Below are 20,414 nucleotides of genomic sequence, written 5' to 3'. Positions count from 1 at the left end.
CATTCAGTCCCAGGCCACCAGTACCTTCACTTTTCTTTTAAGTGAAACATGGATTTATTTCAGCTATATTTAATTCCTTGCAGTGTAGTAACCAGAATTAATAGGTGTCACACTTATACCAAAGTGACAGCACTGTTAGCTGGGGACTAGATTTGGGTATAGTCACATCTGGGTACACGGTGTGTCACTACCTGAAAAGAAACACCCTAAGGCTAAGGTACCACTGGCCGAAAACGCCGTGCTAAAGCGCTACGGGAACAACCACGGCATGAACGCATCATGGTTTTTCCTGTAGCGCTTTGAACATAAAGTTCACAGTGTTTTCCTCTGCGGACTTTCTGTTACAATTATATCTACAGGGAAGCCGCCAGCGTTTCCGTAGATATAATTGACATGCTGCGATTTTCAAAACCACAACAGTTTTGGAAATCGCAGCATGTCCGCACTGCGATTTTTTCTGCAAATCCCATCCGCTTTGGAAGTACTGTAAAACGCCGCGATTTTTCCCGCGGCATTTCTGCCGAGGGCAAATCGTGGCGTTTCTGGCCCATGGGGCCCTGGCCTAAGACTGAGGCCCCACATTGCAGAAATGCAGCTTTTTTTTGTTGCTGATTTTGCTGTATTCTTCTGAGCCATAGGGGAGCAGCACACATCCAGCGACATACTGTCCCATGTTGTAATTGATAAGGGGCAGAATGTCACTGGGAGCCAAGGACTCCTAGCATCATAGATGACTATACTGCCAGGAGTCCCACTCTGAGCATGAAGTTCAAGCCAGTAAATCTGGCTGACATACAGCCCGTGTTTCACAAGTGAAACACGGTTTGTGCTGCACCCCTTAGACCGGGTTCAGAAGGGGTTTTTTGGGCTGGATTTTGAGTCACAATCCAGCTCAAAAAACCGCCTCCCATTGCAATCAATGGGAGCCGGTCATTTCCTTTTTCCTCGAGCAGTTTATTCCCGCTCGCAGAAAAAAGAAGTGACATGCCCTTTCTTCAGGCAGCGACACTGCCTCCCTCCCGACTAGGCCCAAATGAATGTAGCTCATTGGCTTAGCAGGGTTCTTCTGTCCGGTTGAGAAGTCGGACATCTTCACTTGCGGACAGGGAAGGACGGGCACGGAGTGCAAAAGAACGCACCCGATGCCCATTTAAATAAATGACAGGTGTCACGGACACAGCTAGTGTCCGCTCCTAATGTCCGTGACAGATTTTGAGCGGACACTAGGAGCGGACACTACCTGTCGGACACCGACGGTAGTGTGAACGCTCCCTAAGCCACTTGAAAAGTGATGAAGAATTGTTTTGTTTTTTATTTTATTTTTTAAAAAACTTCCAATGACAGAGCAGATGTGAAATCTAAATTGTTTTAGTTTTTTTTATACCAATACTGTAGCACCATTAGTGTACTATACAGGAATGTGTTGGTGAACCTGGCTGCAGGACATATCTGACTGAGTGGTGACACTGGTGGTAGGAACTAGACAACTATAGTAACGTGTGGCAGTGCAACAGGACATATGATGGACCAGGCTGCAGGACATGTCTGTGTGATGGTGGTAGTGGCTATTTAGTTGGCAGCCAGCATAAGCAGTACAGTAAATAAAGATGATGATAAAGGGATATGGTGACACCACTATTCAGACGCATCATCCAGTAACAAACTAGAATACATCCAAAAAATTTTAATTTCTCCCAAACTTTGTTTTATTGCTGTCCTGACACCCTCAGAAATTACCTTTCCCGCTGCTCTCTGTTGTGGTAGTGTTCAGTTTCCCTACACTCCCCCCAGCAACAAACATGGCAGAAGTGTTGGTCTTTTCCTACTATATCTAATAACTAGTCCGTCACCCCAACACTGCCATTACCTGCTCTTAAACTCCTCTCTTTTAAAGTGCACTCTGTCTGCATTTCCTCACCCTCCAATCTCCAAGTTGCATCTACCGACCATCATGACCTACCACCTCCTTTATCGACTACTTCACCACCTGGCTCATGAACTTCCTTTCAACTAATACCCCACTATCATAATGGGAGATTTCAACATCATCATTGACTCAAAATATCTTTCTGCTTCCAAACTCTTATCTTTCACCACCCCCTTTGGCCTCCCACAGTGGTCCTCCACTGCCACTCATAAAGAGGGACACAGACTTGAACTGATCTTGGCCTGCCTGTGTTCCGTACTTCTCTAACTCTCCCACCACGTTTTCTGACCACAATTTAAAGGGAATCTATCATTGCAGAAATCGATTTTTTTTGCTGACCACACGTTAGAATAACTTTTATAAAGGCTATTCTACTCCTTCATTTTTCTTCTCGGCCATTTTTTAATTATATAAAGTTTAATAAGTTTATGCAAATGATGTTCAGAGAACACAAATGATGCTCAGTAGCTCAGTACTCCATAGAACTACACGAGCGTACTGTGCCTGCGCATCAACTCAAGATGCCAATGGCACATGCGCAGAATTTCAATCCTGAAGAGGACAAAGTCAGAACATCGAAAAGTATGGCAGAAGAATCAGGGGGAGTCATTAATAGAAGACAGAGGCAGCATAGGCGCTGCGCTTGGAACACAGGGGGAGCGCCCCCTGAGCTCTCTGAGCATTATTTGCATTAAGCTATTAAACTTCATAATTCAAAAATGGTGGGGAAGAGAAGTGAAATAAAGGTAGGAGTAGAATAGCCTTTATAAAGACTATTCCCACATGGGGGTCAGTAAAAATTTTTTAAATAAAATTGATTTCTGCAATGATAGACTCCTTTTAATGACCTTCTCATCCCTTTCCTCTTTAATTGACCACAATACAGAAATTGGCACACACCTAAAGGAACCTTACCTGCCTTGACATCTGCATATTCAGACACTCTTTTACCATTTTCTAACATATCCTCACTTCAGGACATAGATGTTGCCACAGCTTTCTAAGAACACCATTATCACAGCCCTCCCTCAAACATACCAGAGCTCGACCAATAAATAGGCGACCATGGCAAAAACGTACAGTGGCTTGCAGAACTATTCATACTCCTTGTTTTGCAGAGGTTGGTGCATTCTTGAATTTGAGAACCACTGTTTTGTAAGTGATGAAGTCTTCCTTGGAGTGGTTTTTCTTCCAGGTACAGTGGCTTGCAAAAGTCACTTAAACTTTTTCACATTTTGTCACGTTACAACTAGAGATGAGCGAACAGTTTTCTATCGAACACATGTTCGATCGGATATCAGGCTGTTCGATGTGTTCGATTCGAACACTCGGCTCTGCTATATCAGATGGGCTGACCGGCACACGGTGTAGTTGAGCAGAACTGGCTCAGCACTGCTAAGTCTCTGCAGTAGCAGGCTCTGCTACATCTGATGTAGCAGAGCCGAGTGTGCACACTCGGCACACGGTGTAGTTGAGCAGAACTGGCTCAGCACTGCTAAGTCTCTGCATTCCCATAGGAATGCATTGGCCAGCCTTCGGCCAATCAGTGCTGGCTCTGCCGGAGGAGGCGGAGTCTAAAGTCGGACCTGAATGGAGACTGGTGTGGAGCGATCTTAGACTCCGCCTCCTCCAGCAGAGCCAGCGCTGATTGGTCGAATTCCGTACTCTGGCCAATCAGCGCTGGCCAATGCATTCCTATGGGGAAAAGTTAGCTTGCGAAAATCGCAAGCTGACAGGGATTTCCATGAAATAAAGTGACTTTTATGCCCCCAGACATGCTTCCCCTGCTGTCCCAGTGTCATTCCAGGGAGTTGGTATCATTTCCTGGGGTGTCATAGTGGACTTGGTGACCCTCCAGACACGGATTTGGGTTTCCCCCTTAACGAGTATATGTTCCCCATAGACTATAATGGGGTTCGAAACCCGTTCGAACACTCGAACAGTGAGCGGCTGTTCGAATCGAATTTCGAACCTCGAACATTTTAGTCTTCGCTCATCTCTAGTTACAACCACAAACTTAAATGTATTTTATTGAGATTTTAAGTGATAGACCAACACAAAGTAGCAGATAATTCTGAAGTGGAATGAAAATGATACATAGTTTTCAAAATTTTAATCAAATAAAAATCTGAAAAGTGTGACATGTAAAAGTATTAAGCCCGCCTATATCAATACTTTCTAGAGCCACCTTTCACTGCAAGTACAGCTACAGGTCTTTTGGAGTATGTCTTTAAAGGGGCTCTATCAGCAAAATCATGCTGATAGAGCCCCACATATGCGTGAATAGTCTTTAAAAAGGCTATTCAGGCACCGTAAAAGTTATATTGAACTACCCCCCAGTTTTAAAATAATAACCTAAAAAAGAATGTGATCTACTTACCGAACGTGCACGCTGGGTGGGCATTCAGGGTGTGTCTTCATCTTCATCCACGCCCCTGTCCTCCGGTCCCGTCCTCCTCCAGCGCTTGCGAGCGGACACTGATATAAAAAAATGGCCTGGGCGATTGCGCAGTAGTAGAAGCTGCATGCTACTGCGCATGCGCCCAGGCTATTTTTTTTATATTAGTGTCCGTTTGCAAGCGCCGGAGGAGGACGGGACCGGAGGACATCGCAGGAAGAAGAGGCGTGGACGAAGATAAAGACACACCCTGAATGCCCGCCCAGCGCGTATGATCCGTAAGTAGAGCACATTCTTTTTTAGGTTATTATTTTAAAACGGGGGGGTAGTTTAATATAACATTTACGGTGCCTGAATAGCCTTTTTAAAGGCTATTCACACATATCTGGGGCTCTATCAGCATGATTTTGCTGATAGAGCCCCTTTAAGAGCTTTGCACATCTAGAGATATTTTTGTCCATTCTTCTTTGCAAACTAGCTTAAGCTAAACCAAATTGGATGGAGAGCATTTGTGACCAGCAATTTTCATGTCTTGCCACAGATGCTCAATGGAATTTAGGTCTGGACTGTGACTGGGCCATTCTAACACATGAATATTCGTTGATCTAAACCAGGGGTGCTCACACTTCTTCAGCATGTGAGCTACTTCCTAAACTGATTAAGGCAAAAGATCTACTACCCACTTCTTGTGGGGGGGCTGGGTGGGTCTGTGGGCGGGGCCGGGGTGGTCTGTGGGCGGGACCGGGGCGGGCCTGTGGGCGGGGTCGGCACGGAGCGTGAATGCAGGAGACAGCGTTCTGTGGCTGTCCAGGGATCCCAGGTGTCTGCTTTTTCACAGCGCAGGCTGAGAGTTATCTCTGGACACTGGCAGGCTGGGGCTGCAGCAGCCCTGCCTGCCAGTATCCGGAGATGACTCTCAGCCTGCACTGTGAAGAAGCAGCACCCCGGCTCCCTCCATCCCTAAGAGCGGAGAGCGCCTCATCCCCCGAAGCTGCTGCTGCCCAGCCTGCAAGTGTCCGGAGTGCTTGTTCACAGCGCAGGCTGAGAGTCGACTCTCAGCCTGCGCTGTGAACAAGCAGACACCGGGGATCCCTGGCCACATCCCGCGATCGATCCATACATCCTTCGCGATCGACTGGTAGATCGTGATCGACGTATTGGGCACCCCTGATCTAAACCATTCCACTGTAGCTCTGCATTTATATATATGCCAGAGCTCCAACAGGCTTGGTCAGCTCAAGTCCCTGTGTCAACTAGAACAGTTTGTAGGCTTCTGTCTCGAAATGTCCTCCATGGTCGAATCAGTGCCCAGGAGCCATCACTAAACAAAAGGCAATTAAAGGCCCACAGCCTACTAAACGGATGGATGCTGGAAAAGTGGCAGAAGGTGGATTTCCTAGATGACGCTCCAGTTGAATTACACCACAGCCATCGCAAATACTGCAGGAGACCTTCTGGAGCCCGTATGGATCCAAGATTTCACCACCAAACTTAACTGTTTTCTGGGTGTAAGATCATGGTCTTGAGTTACATTCAGTATGGGGATATGCAAAACATTTGCAAGGTGGAAGGCAATGTCAATAGCCTAAAATATCAAGAAGTATTAGCTTCCTCTTACATTCCCAATCATAAAAGGGGTCAAATTTTGCTGCAGTATGGTGCTCCATCTCATACATCCATCTCTACATTAAAGTTCCTCAAGGCAAAGAAGATGAAGGTGATCCAGCACTGGCCAGCTCAGTCACCAGACATGAACATCATTGAGCATGTTTGGGGTAGGATGAAAGAGGAAGCTTGGCAGACAACTCTGGGAGGCATGTTAGACTGCATTCTGTGCTATTACTGATGACTTCATCAATAAATTGTATGAATCTTTGTTGAAACGCATGGATGCCGCCCTTCAAGTTCATGGAAGTCACCCAAAATATTAAATATGGCTCTAATAGCACCACAATTTCATTCACCAATGTTAGGAAACATATCTTTGTATTTGAACTGAATTATTGGTTTGATTTTCACATTACATTATGTGAGCGACAAAACTTTTGTCTTGCCAAAATCTGACCTTTCTGTGTTCATTAATTGATCAATATTTCAGCAGTGAAGCCAATTTATTTTCTTAACAAAAAAACATTTGGGAGGGTTTCAGCTTTCATATGAGTCATTTCTAAAACAAATGGATGAATTTAAAGTCAGTTTATAAGCTTTTGATTCCACAACATAGATAAGCGACACAACTTTTGTCAGGGACTGTAGAGGGTATTACATAAGAATACTTGTTATTCCCCCACTTGTAAAGCTCAGGGGGAATAACATTATACCTGTATGTGACGATCAGAGTGCAAAAGTATAGTATGATCTCTGATTGACAGGAGAGGGGTTAAGATGGATGAAAGTCCCTGATAACCCCCCTCCTGGTGTCACATACAGGTTATGCACAGATAATGATGATCATTCATTATCACTGTGCAGGCTGCAGGGCTGTTCCTCCATCTTCCCCTTCTGCTACAGTTCACTAATGCTTCCCGAGACAGGAGGAGGAGAACATTTTAAAGCCCTATATCTCTGGACTGCATTAAGATATCTTGATGCTTTAAAATCTTTTTAAAGAGGAGAATCTCATCTTTAAAATGATACCAAGCACTTAATGATAGAACTTAAAATTTTGGAGCAATTAACTGTTGAAACGCAGTCAGGAATTGAGATCTACAGTTGGATCTCAATGCCAAATAGCGTTTTCAACAGTGAATTGCTCCAAAACTATAAATTCTATCATGAAGTCCTTGAAATCATTTTAAAGATGAGATTCTCATCTTTAAAATGAATGTTAAAGCATCAAGATTAGAGATAAGCGAACAGTGTTCTATCGAACACATGTTCGATCAGATATCAGGCTGTTCGATGTGTTCGATTCGAATCGAACATCACTTGGCAAACTCCAAAAAAATTTGATTCCCCTCCCACCTTCCCAGGCGCTTTTTTTGCACCAATAACAGCACAGGGGAGGTGGGAAAGGAACTACGACACCGGAGGCATCGAAAAAAATCGTAAAAAGTCATTGGCTGCCGAAATCAGGTGACCTCCATTTTAGACGAATAGTGGATTTCAAATCCGGGTCATATGAGAATGTGAACTTTGTGACTAAGAGACAGGGATACCTGTACAGGCAGGGATAGCTAGGGATAACCTTTATTTAGGTAGGAATGTTATTAAAAATAACTTTTTGGGGCTCTATCGGGTGTGTAATTGTGATTTTTGTGACATAAACTTTTTCCCATAGGAATGCATTGGACAGCGCTGATTGGCCAGAGTACGGAATTCGACCAATCAGCGCTGGCTCTGCTGGAGGAGGCGGAGTCTAAGATCGCTCCACACCAGTCTCCATTCAGGTCCGACCTTAGACTCCACCTCCTCCGGCAGAGCCAGCGCTGATTGGCCGAAGGCTGGCCAATGCATTCCTATGGGTATGCAGAGACTTAGCAGTGCTGAGCCAGTTCTGCTCAACTACACCGTGTACCGAGTGTGCACACTCGGCTCTGCTACATCAGATGTAGCAGAGCCGAGTGTGCACACTCGGCTCTGCTACATCTGATGTAGCAGAGCCTGCTACTGCAGAGACTTAGCAGTGCTGAGCCAGTTCTTGTCAGGATACGGAGTCGCCGCAGTCTCCTTGCTGCACGGCGTCTCCCTGGGAGACGTGTTAGGAGTTCTATTGGGTGTGCTTAGGTCATTAAGGGTTAATCTTTTCCTTGCTCTCAGTCTCCATGTCATTAGCCATCAGGTGTGTTCTCTGCTGCTATTTAAACCCCACCCAGGCATGGATCCTTGCCAGCCATTCACTTTGGGTTTCCTGGTCCCCCTGCTCAGTCTGTTTCCCTATCTGTTTGTATTTGGTCTGATCCTTGGTTATATACCCGGCTTGTATTTTTGACTATCCCTTGTCTTTTGATTCGGTACCTTTATTATATCTCCTGGCTTGACCTTTTGCTCGTCTGACCTCGCCTTCTCTTCTGTGTCTTGCTGGGACCTGTGGTCCTCCCTGGTTCCATGCTGTTTAGTCTTTTGTTTTGCATTGCAGTTACACTGTGCTTTCTGTTTAGGTGTGACCCCGTGACTCCAGTCCCTAGGACTTTCAGGGCCTCCTCTTCCCTTATCCTAGCCGCCGGGATAGAAGCGTAAGGAGTCGTGGTAGGCGCACTTCAATTAGGAAGTGCATTGGTCTGCCTCATCTCAGATATTACAGCATAGCTATAGCTGCAGGGCCTACGACCCCTTTTGTCATTAGTTGCACAGTGTTGCTTTCCCAGCTGTGTCACTTTGCACTGCCTGACCCTGACTCCAATCCTTACAGTTCTGCTCAACTACACCATGTGCCGGTCAGCCCATCTGATATAGCAGATGTAGAAGAGCCTGCTACTGCAGAGACTTAGCAGTGCTGAGCCAGTTCTGCTCAACTACACCGTGTGCCGGTCAGCCCATCTGATATAGCAGAGCCGAGTGTGCACACTCGGCTCTGCTATATCAGATGGGCTGACCGGCACACGGTGTAGTTGAGCAGAACTGGCTCAGCACTGCTAAGTCTCTGCATTCCCATAGGAATGCATTGGCCAGCGCTGATTGGCCAGAGTACGGAACTCGACCAATCAGCGCTGGCTCTGCTGGAGGAGGCGGAGTCTAAGATCGCTCCACACCAGTCTCCATTCAGGTCCGACCTTAGACTCCGCCTCCTCCGGCAGAGCCAGCGCTGATTGGCCGAAGGCTGGCCAATGCATTCCTATGGGAATGCAGAGACTTAGCAGTGCTGAGCCAGTTCTGCTCAACTACACCGTGTGCCGAGTGTGCACACTCGGCTCTGCTACATCTGATGTAGCAGAGCCTGCTACTGCAGAGACTTAGCAGTGCTGAGCCAGTTCTGCTCAACTACACCGTGTGCCGGTCAGCCCATCTGATATAGCAGAGCCGAGTGTGCACACTCGGCTCTGCTACATCTGATGTAGCAGAGCCTGCTACTGCAGAGACTTAGCAGTGCTGAGCCAGTTCTGCTCAACTACACCTTGTGCCGGTCAGCCCATCTGATATAGCAGAGCCGAGGGTGCACACGGTGTAGTTGAGCAGAACTGGCTCAGCACTGCTAAGTCTCTGCATTCCCATAGGAATGCATTGGCCAGCCTTCGGCCAATCAGCACTGGGTCTAAGGTTAGACCTGAATGGAGACTGGTGTGGAGCGATCTTAGACTCCGCCTCCTCCAGCAGAGCCAGCGCTGATTGGTCGAATTCCGTACTCTGGCCAATCAGCGCTGGCCAATGCATTCCTATGGGGAAAAGTTAGCTTGCGAAAATCGCAAGCTGACAGGGATTTCCATGAAATAAAGTGACTTTTATGCCCCCAGACATGCTTCCCCTGCTGTCCCAGTGTCATTCCAGGGTGTTGGTATCATTTCCTGGGGTGTCATAGTGGACTTGGTGACCCTCCAGACACGGATTTGGGTTTCCCCCTTAACGAGTATATGTTCCCCATAGACTATAATGGGGTTCGAAACCCGTTCGAACACTTGAACAGTGAGCGGCTGTTCGAATCGAATTTCGAACCTCAAACATTTTAGTGTTCGCTCATCTCTAATCAAGATATGTTCAGGCAGCCCAGAGATATCGGCATTAGTACGGAGGTCGTTTTAGCTACGTCCTCCGCTACTGAAGTGCCACTCTGGGAGGACGTAGAGCTGACGTCCTCGGCCAGAAAAGGGTTAATAATGATAGTGTGAACTCCCCTTGCTGCAGAAATGTGTATATTTCAGCCTTAGCAATATCATTTTAAAATCTATTGCATAAAACCTAACAAAAATACCTTTATTCTTAGGTGCATTTCTAATTCCATATGGAATAGCGCTTATCTTTGAAGGTATACCATTATTTCATCTGGAACTTGCAATTGGGCAACGCTTAAGGAGAGGAAGCATAGGAGTTTGGAATGCAATTTCACCGTATTTTGGAGGAGTTGGTATGCATTTATCTCATAACCTATTTTGACGTTATTAAAGTGATATCAAATATGTCCATGGTTATTTTTTGATTTCCCACCAGAATGTTATAGGGCATGTCATCTGAATAGCTTCTGCTCTGGTTCAAAGTTGTTAGCCTACATTCATATGACTGTGGTGAAAAACGGCCTTGAAAAACACACATTTTTTCACACCTGCTTTTGACCCAGGAGAAGTCTGTTTTTTCATACATTGCAGTTACAATTGACTGTCACATTAAATCGTTCATGTAATAGCCCCCATTCACAGACAGTAAAATAAATGCAGCTGTCATGTGAATATCAGGCTACATATCAGGTGGATCTAGGTTGTAAGCGCTATACCTATAAACTCTAGACTGTTGTGTATACTCTGATGGTATATATCACATATCTGAACTCATTGTAACTCTGCACTTTTTTTTTTTTTTTTTGCAGGTATTGCTTCACTGCTTGTTTCTTTTCTTGTGGGAGTGTATTATAATACTATTATGGCATGGATCCTCTGGTATTTTTTCAATTCATTTCAGAACCCACTTCCTTGGAGTTATTGTCCTACTAGTTTGAACACATCAGGTAGTAACATTCTCTAAGATACAGTATAATAAGCATGTTTTAGTTATATACGACGGATTTCTATGCTACAGCAGAGGTTTCCAGTGGTGTTAATTGACCATCAATTTTGTCAATTTATTTGAAATTAACACTATTTGAAAAACTGTCTCCCAGCATGCAAGTGTGTTTGTTACATGCATGGGAGCCTGGCCTAATGCAACAAATATTCGTCCATAGATAACCATATACAGTATGTCTATTCATAGCAATCCAAAAATTGAAACAATAAAAAATCAAACAATGTGTATACAGTATATGTAACTTAAAGTCCTTAAACTAGCAATATTTAATAGTAAAATGTTTTAAATTGTGTACGGATTTTCTAGATCAAGAAGAATGTGCCCAAAGTAGCTCCGTTAATTATTTCTGGTACAGAAAAACATTAAATATAAGTTCAACTATAAACAACAGTGGAGATTTGCAGTGGTGGATGGTATTATCTTTGGCAACTGCTTGGGGAGCTGTATATTTATGCATATTAAGAGGAATTAAATCTTCAGGAAAGGTACGTTACTTATTAATGTACATTATTACAATGGTATATTACATTATTTAACAAAGAATTCTCGGTACTATTCCGTTATCGGGCCAGCAGCAGCGCAGTTCAGCAGCAGCTTTCGGGACAGCAGTTCAGCAGCGGGAATTACAATGACATCCGAGGACTGCTGGCCCGATGCTTGTGCCCAGTAACCAGTACATCGATGACCCCCCTCCCCCATCCTTCTCCTCCTGCCAGTGCTGCCCCCCAGCTCTCCTTACATCTTCCCCGTACCCTCTCCCCGCCACACGACTAGGCCTCACCTCAGCGCTAGTACCGAGACCGAAAGGAAAGACACCGGGGCTCAATCCAGGCCCTGACAAGAAACACGCCGACTATAGGAACGGTGAGCTACAGCGAGCCGGAGGGACAAACTTTCTGCAGCGTCCGGCGGCTATCTAGTAGCATTCATTGCTCAAGATTTACGGTGAGGCCTATTACAGGGAGAGGGTACGGGGCAGATGTAAGAAGAGCTGGGGGGCAGCACTGGAAGGAAGAGGAGGATGAGGGCATCGATCGATGTACTGCCTACTACACACAAGCACGGCCTCTATCATCGGGCCAGCATCGGCTTAGTCATGTGGCGGGGAGAGGGTACGGGGTAGATGTAAGGAGAGCTGGGGGGCAGCACTGGAAGGAGGAGGAGATGGAGGGGGGGTCATTGATGTACTGGCTACTGGGCACAAGCATCGGGCCAGCAGTCCTCGGATGTCATTGTAATTCCCGCTGCTGAACTGAACTGCTGTCCCGAAAGCTGGTGCTGAAATGCGCTGCTGCTGGCCCGATAACGGAATAGTACCGAATTCTCTGTGAATGAGCAATGTTCTGACTATTGTATATAACCAACATATTTTATAATTCACATATATTTTGGGCAAAAGCAGACAAGGTGATTAACTATTCTTTATTTACTCATCTGTACCAATGATATCCCTTTCTATACATGTGAATGTTGCACTCACTCACTGGCCTCATCATTACATTGCCACACTGTGGCAGGAGGTTTAACTTATGACTATTGGTTATTTTGTTATTTATCACTTTGCCACTGCCACATTTTTAATATTCTCAAACAACTGTTTTAATTTTTCACGTGATGCAACGGTACATTGCATAAATCCCATATCAATGTAAAATTATCCAAGTTATTTGGAAATAGACTCTACAGGGAAGAGTTTTTAGCACAACCACCATTCAAAAGTGACCAAAACATCAGCCAGAAAGCATTGGTAGTGGGATGTGGCATGTAGTCCCCACATGCAGAACTCTCCTTTATTGAGTGTGTCTCGATAATTGCCAATCATTTCCATCTGTTGTCTATTCCATTTGCACAATAGCATGTGAAATTGATTGTCAATCAGTGTTACTTGAAGTTACATTGTGTTACTTAAAGGGGCTCTATCAGCAAAATCATGCTGATAGAGCCCCACATATGCGTAAATAGCCTTTAAAAAGACTATTCAGGCACCATAAATGTTATATTAAACTACCCCCCCCCCCCCCGTTTTAAAATAATAACCTAAAAAAGAATGTGCTCTACTTACGGATCGTGCACGCTGGGTGGGCATTCAGGGTGTGTCTTCATCTTCGTCTACGCCTCTTCTTTCTCCGATGTCTTCGGGTCCCGTCCTCTGGCCCTTGTGAGCGGACACTGATATAAAAAAATAGCCTGGGCGCATGCGCAGTAGCCGTAGAAGACGCCACATGCTACTGCGCATGCGCCCAGGCTATTTTTTTATATCAGTGTCCGTTCGCGAGCGCCGGAGGACGGGTCCGGAGGACATCGGAGGAAGAAGAGGCGTGGACAAAGATGAAGACACACCCTGAATGCCCGCCCAGCGTGCACGTTCGGTAAGAAGAGCACATTCTTTTTTAGGTTATTATTTTAAACCGGGGGGGGGGGTAGTTTAACCCCCTTCCCGCCGATGGCATTTTTTGATTTTCGTTTTTGACTCCCCTCCTTCTAAACCCCATAACTTTTTTATTTCTCCGCTCCCAGAGCCATATGAGGTCTTAATTTTTGCGGGACAAATTTTTCTTCATGATGCTACCATTAATTATTCTATATAATGTACTGGGAAGCAGGAAAAAAATTCATAATGGGGTGGATTTGAAGAAAAAATGCATTTCTGCAACTTTCTTATGGGCTTTGGTTTTACGGCGTTCACTATGCAGCCAAAATGACATGCCCCCTATATTCTGTGTTTCGGTACGGTTCCAGGGATACCAAATTTATATGGTTTTATTTACATTTTGACCCCTAAAAAAAATTACAAAACTGTGTTAAAAAATTTTTTTTCTAAAAGTCGCCATATTCCGACGGCCGTAACTTTTTTATACGTAAGTGTACGGGGATGCATAGGGCGTCTTTTTTTGCGGGGCCGGGTGTACTTTTTAGTTCTACCATTTTCGGGAAATGTTATTTCTTTGATCACTTTTTATTTAAATTTTTATCAGAATCAAAACAGTGAAAAAACGGCGGTTTGGCACTTTCGACTATTTTTCCTGCTACGGCGTTTACCGAACAGGAAAAATATTTTTATAGATTTGTAGAGCGGGCGATTTTGGACTCGGGGATACCTAACATGTATATGTTTCACAGTTTTTAACTACTTTTATATGTGTTCTAGGGAAAGGGGGGTGATTTGAACTTTTAATTCTTTTTATATTTTTTTATATTTTTTTTAACTTTTTTTTTTTTTGCATTTATTAGACCCCCTAGGGGTGTTGAACCCCAGGGGGTCTGATCACTAATGCAATGCATTACAATGCTAATGCATTGCAAAAAAGCATCCTTTCTTTTGCAGGCTGCATAGACCAGCCTGCAAAAGAGAGGATTTGCAGACAAGCCTGGGAGCCTGTACAAGGCTCCCGGCTGTCATGGCAACGGGACGTCAGCCCTGGAGCATGCTCCAGGAGCCGGCGATCCCGGCCAAAATGGCGGCCATGACGCCGCCGGGAAAATGGCCGCCCATGCGCCGCCGGGAAAATGGCGCCTCCGGCGCCTTTGACCGCGGCGCCGGAGGGGTTAATGCCTCCGATCGGTCCCCGGACCGATCGGAGGCATTAGAGCCGGGTTTTCTACTGCTTAAAGCAGTAGACACCCGGCGGCCGCCTGGCTCCCGGGCGGTCGCCATAGTTACAGACCCGACATGCGCCGTACTATTGCGGCGCATGTTGGGAAGGGGTTAATATAACTTTACCGGTGCCTGAATAGCCTTTTTAAAGGCTATTCACGCATATGTGGGGCTCTATCAGCATGATTTTACTGATAGAGCCCCTTTAAGTGTTCCCTTTATTTTTTTGAGCAGTGTATTAAGCCCCCTAGTGGTGGGAATGGACTATGTGCCAGGCCTGGCGGGTATAATAAACTATAGAGGATAGCACAGGTTTAAGGTAGTGATCCACAGATGATAGTCATCACACACATACAATTATACTGCAGGTAACAGCGCGCTCTCCTAAATAACAGTACACAATGCAGAATTACTAATGGCTGCAGCAATGAAAAGAACAGTCCATCCGTTGGGGCCCAGTTGCCGTGGATGATGGCACACATTCAGGAAAGGTTGGTGCACTATAGACACAGCATTTCTCAGAAACTCTCTAACAGGTTCAGTAAATTCCAGCAAAGTCTATCTACTAACTCCTGCAGGGAATCTGGTGCCAGCCTGGAATATCACTAATGGAGAATGAGGCAGGAGTCTCCTAGGATGCAGCCCTGGGTACCTCCTGCTTCTTCCCTCAGAGTGAGCTGGTGGGCCATCAGGACTGTCTCTATGTCCTGGGTTACCCAGTTTCAAGCTATGCCCCCCCCCCCCCCTGACAGGTGCTAAAGAAGACTTTTCTGCAGTCCATGTAGTTGCCCTCTCTCTTTTCTTTGCAGACCTTTCCCATAATTCCCTGCTCAGCCAATCAGTCCCTTTCTCTGATACTCCACCCCCTGGAGTAAGGGGTGTAGGGAAATATAATCCACTGTTCCTCAGAATAAAATGTCTGATGTCTACTGTAATGGGTCCTGGCTTGGCATTAACTGCAGCATCTGCTGTATGCAAAGTGCTCCTCGCAGGGGTTACATGGAGAAAAACACAGCAAAAATATAATGAAAACTGTTGTGGAATAAAAGTGATGCATTTATAGTGTGTATTTTTCAGCATTTGTTTTTTTAGTTGTGGGGCCTTAGTGTAATTTAATTGGACATCCCCAGATCATTACTGTCAGGATGGAGTAGAACACACCCTTGTCCACTTCAGCAACTCCAGCCTTTTCCCATGGTTTAATCAGAAATCTACAGCAGGATTGCTTTATATAGATGAAGCCATGAATCTTGGTGACACATGAACTCCATCCACTACATGTAACATAAAGTCATTCATAATGTATTAAAACAGATGCACATGTCCCAATTCTAGAGTATTCTAGAGTCTGTCATCCTTTTCCAAAATTTCAAATTAAAAACTATTAGGCCTGGTTCACATCTGCGTTTGGTATTCCATTTGGGAAGTCCGCTTAGGGAACCCGCCAAACAGAATACTGAATGCATTAACAAAGAGGTGAACAATGAAACCACACAGATCCCTTAGACTATAATGGGGTCCGTGTGTTTTCCACGCTTTTTAATGCATTTGGTATTCCATTCGGGGAGTCCCAAAGCAGACTCCCCACATGGATTACTAAACGTAGATGTGAACCAGGCCTTATTCAGACTAGTAGGGATTATAGAGACTTTTGGAAAGTGATAGATTACAGCAATTATATATAGTTATTAGAGATGAGCGAACACTGTTTGGATCAGCCAATCTGAACAGTACGCACCCATAGAAATGAATGGAAACACCTGTGACGCCGGCCGGCCGCCGGCAAAGTCAGCTTCACAGGTGCTTCCATTCATTTCTATGGGAGCGTGCTGTGCGGATCGGCTGATCCGAACAGTGTTCGCTCATCTCTAATAACTATATATAATTGCTATTGCATCCCATTGAGCTTAGTTTTTTTTTTTTTTTTTAAATTATGGGTGACTCCTATGAAAGCCAAGGTGAATAGATCGGTATACAATATTTCCTATTGCCTAGCCTCACATTCCGTGACTTGTAATCTAAGCATTGTAATTCCTGTTCATAAAACAGTTACCTTTAAACCAAATGTACAAACTAATAAATGTGCTTATTTGACTTATTTTCAATAATGTTGCATTTGTTCTTAATCTACAGGCAGTTTATGTTACTTCTACTTTCCCATATGCTGTTTTAACAATATTCCTAATTCGTGGTTTCACATTGCCAGGTGCTATAGATGGATTACAATATCTTTTTACTCCCGACGTAAGTTGCAAATCTTTATAAGAAACTGCTAATAAAACTAATGTACATACAACCTAAATGTTAAAAACTAGATGTAATGTAGTAAATAAAAGCAGAGCAAAGCATACTGTACTGTATATCATTAAATATATCCTTACATTATTATTTATACATAGTATTTCATGTATATAATGGGACTAAGGCAGGAGGTATACATTCACATTATCATCATTCACATTGCATCCTTGTGGCCGTTCTACATCATTGTGAATCATACTCCTGTTAGTCACTTTTTATAAGTATAGTTTTCTTAGATTTTTTTTCATGAATGCCAGGCTAATACCCATGGTACTGATCACATATAATATATTGCTGGTGTCAAGAAATGAGGCACCCTGACAAAGATTATATAAGGGTCGCCAACAGAAATATCTGAATCCCATATGGGCAAATGATTTTCCCTTTATGCTCATCTATCTCAATCTTGTACCCTAACAGCAGTACAACTTATGGCACTTATAGTGCTAAAGCCCCTTGCAGATGACCATGACGTGGTTCAGTGTGCTATCTGGGTTTTTCCCGCATAGCACACTGACTCACTTACTTACTGTCAGCCCACGCACACAACCATGAAATACACAGTCTTGTGTGCGGGCCGAAAGTTTGGGTCGCATAACTGAGAACAGTTCCTATTCCTGTCCCGTTTTGCGGGTGTGCTTCCACAGCTCCTATTCATTGAAGGCAACACATAGATGTCACCATGGCTACTGCAGAGGATGGAGCTGGAAGCACTGAGCTGCAGCCCTGTCCACTCTATAGCTGGGTCAGCTTATTGGTGCTGCGTGTGAATGTTTCGAAACTCACTGATTGGATACTGATGATATCCTGTGGAGGGTTCACAGGGTTCACCGCTATAAGGCTGCATTCACACAGTGTTTTTTGGTCAGGAATTTGGTCAGGAAACTGACTCAAATTCCTCCTCCAAAAAATGCCTCACCATACAGTCCTATTTTTTAGGAGGAGGAATTTGAGTCAGTTTCCCGACCAAAAAACTCTGTGTGAACTTAGCCTTAGAAAACGACCTGGGGGCCAGAAAACCCCTTTAATTGGAATTAACTGTACTTAACTGTTAAGAGAACTATGATGACTTTTTTTCCTTGCAGATGGCAATATTAATGAAACCACGAGTATGGCTGGATGCTGCAACCCAAATATTTTTTTCTCTTTCCTTGGGTTTTGGAGGATTAATTGCCTTTTCAAGTTACAACCCTGAACAGTAAGCAAATTAGTATAAACATTGTTTCTGAAATGTTCATACACAAACTTTGTAATTTTCATAATTTATCATTTTTAATATAATAGTAATTTAAAAATGAATCAGGGATTATCAATGCCAAGCAAAGATATGAGCAGACGCAGGTTCTGTTTTCCCTTAGAGGATGTTTATACTACTATTATAAATGCCTCTTGGTCTCATTTATCAGCAGCAGAAGTGCGTTTATTATTAGAGATGAGCGAACAGTGTTCTATCGAACACATGTTCGATCGGATATCAGGCTGTTCGATGTGTTCGATTTGAATCGAACATCACGTGGCAAACTCCCAAAAAATTTGATTCCCCTCCCACCTTCCCTGGCGCTTTTTTTGCACCAATAACAGCGCAGGGGAGGTGGGACAGGAACTACGACAACGGGGGCATTGAAAAAAATTGGAAAAAGTCATTGGCTGCCGAAATCAGGTGACCTCCATTTTAGACGAATAGTGGATTTCAAATCCGGGTCATATGAGAATGTGAACTTTGTGACTATGAGACAGGGATAGCTGTACAGGCAGGGATAGCTAGGGATAACCTTTATTTAGGTAGGAATGTTATTAAAAATAACTTTTTGGGGCTCTATCGGGTGTGTAATTGTGATTTTTGTGACATAAACTTTTTCCCATAGGAATGCATTGGACAGCGCTGATTGGCCAGAGTACGGAATTCGACCAATCAGCGCTGGCTCTGCTGGAGGAGGCGGAGTCTAAGATCGCTCCACACCAGTCTCCATTCAGGTCCGACCTTAGACTCCGCCTCCTCCGGCAGAGTCAGCGCTGATTGGTTGAAGGCTGGCCAATGCATTCCTATGGGTATGCAGAGACTCAGCAGTGTTGAGCCAGCTCTGCTCAACTACACCGTGTGCCGGTCAGCCCATCAGATGTAGCAGAACCGAGGGTGCACTAGAACCCTTGTGCACACTCGGCTCTGCTACATCAGAGCCGAGGGTGCACTAGAACCCTTGTGCACACTTGGCTCTGCTACATCAGAGCCGAGGGTGCACTGGAACCCCTGTGCACACTCAGCTCACGCTAATAGAATGCATTGGCCAGAGCTGATTGGCCAATGCATTCTATTAGCCAGATGAAGCAGAGCTGAATGTGTGTGCTTAGCTCAACTCCTCCACCGGCGTAGTTGAGCTAAGCACACACATTCAGCTCTACTTCATCATGCTACTAGAATGCATTGGCCAGCGCTGATTGGCCAGAGTACGGAATTCGACCAATCAGCGCTGGCTCTGCTGGAGGAGGCGGAGTCTAAGATCGCTCCACACCAGTCTCCATTCAGGTCCGACCTTAGACTCCGCCTCCTCCGGCAGAGCCAGCGCTGATTGGCCGAAGGCTGGCCAATGTATTCCTATGGGTATGCAGAGACTCAGCAGTGTTGAGCCAGTTCTGCTCAACTACACCGTGTGCCGGTCAGCCCATCAGATGTAGCAGAACCGAGGGTGCACTAGAACCCTTATGCACACTCGGCTCTGCTACATCAGATGTAGCAGAACCAAGGGTGCACTAGAACCCTTGTGCACACTCGGCTCTACTACATCAGAGCCAAGGGTGTACTGGAACCCCTGTGCACAATCAGCTCACGCTAATAGAATGCATTGGCCAGCGCTGATTGGCCAATGCATTCTATTAGCCTGATGAAGCAGAGCTGAATGTGTGTGCTTAGCTCAACTACTCCACCGGCGTAGTTGAGCTAAGCACACACATTCAGCTCTACTTCATCAGGCTAATAGAATGCATTGGCCAGCGCTGATTGGCCAGAGTACGGAATTCGACCAATCAGCGCTGGCTCTGCTGGAGGAGGCGGAGTCTAAGATCGCTCCACACCAGTCTCCATTCAGGTCCGACCTTAGACTCCGCCTCCTCCGGCAGAGCCAGCACTGATTGGCCGAAGGCTGGCCAATGCATTCCTATGGGTATGCAGAGACTCAGCAGTGTTGAGCCAGTTCTGCTCAACTACACCGTGTGCCGGTCAGCCCATCAGATGTAGCAGAGCCGAGGGTGCACTAGAACCCTTATGCACACTCGGCTCTGCTACATCAGATGTAGCAGAGCCGAGGGTGCACTAGAACCCTTATGCACCCTCGGCTCTGCTACATCAGATGTAGCAGAGCCGAGGGTGTACTAGAACCCTTGTGCACACTCGGCTCTGCTACATCAGAGCTGAGGGTGCACTGGAACCCCTGTGCACACTCAGCTCACGCTAATAGAATGCATTGGCCAGCGCTGATTGGCCAATGCATTCTATTAGCCTGATGAAGCAGAGCTGAATGTGTGTGCTTAGCTCAACTACTCCACCG

The 20,414-nt window shown here is 45.2% G+C and overlaps 1 protein-coding gene across 1 annotated transcript in view; it reads left to right on the top strand.

Annotated features, from left to right (window-relative positions):
• LOC142201090 (sodium-dependent neutral amino acid transporter B(0)AT3-like) overlaps positions 1-20,414 on the top strand; it is a 69,655-nt gene that overhangs the window by 11,113 nt on the left and 38,128 nt on the right. The window contains exons 4-8 of the mRNA XM_075271921.1: positions 10,183-10,323; positions 10,780-10,920; positions 11,283-11,461; positions 16,705-16,815; positions 17,958-18,070. Of these exons, the coding sequence (XP_075128022.1) occupies positions 10,183-10,323; positions 10,780-10,920; positions 11,283-11,461; positions 16,705-16,815; positions 17,958-18,070 (685 nt within the window). The remainder of the gene's footprint in view (positions 1-10,182; positions 10,324-10,779; positions 10,921-11,282; positions 11,462-16,704; positions 16,816-17,957; positions 18,071-20,414) is intronic.

This window comes from Leptodactylus fuscus, chromosome 4, assembly GCF_031893055.1.
Source record: "Leptodactylus fuscus isolate aLepFus1 chromosome 4, aLepFus1.hap2, whole genome shotgun sequence".
Lineage (NCBI taxonomy): Eukaryota > Metazoa > Chordata > Amphibia > Anura > Leptodactylidae > Leptodactylus > Leptodactylus fuscus.
This window is presented reverse-complemented; position numbering and strand designations above follow the sequence as displayed.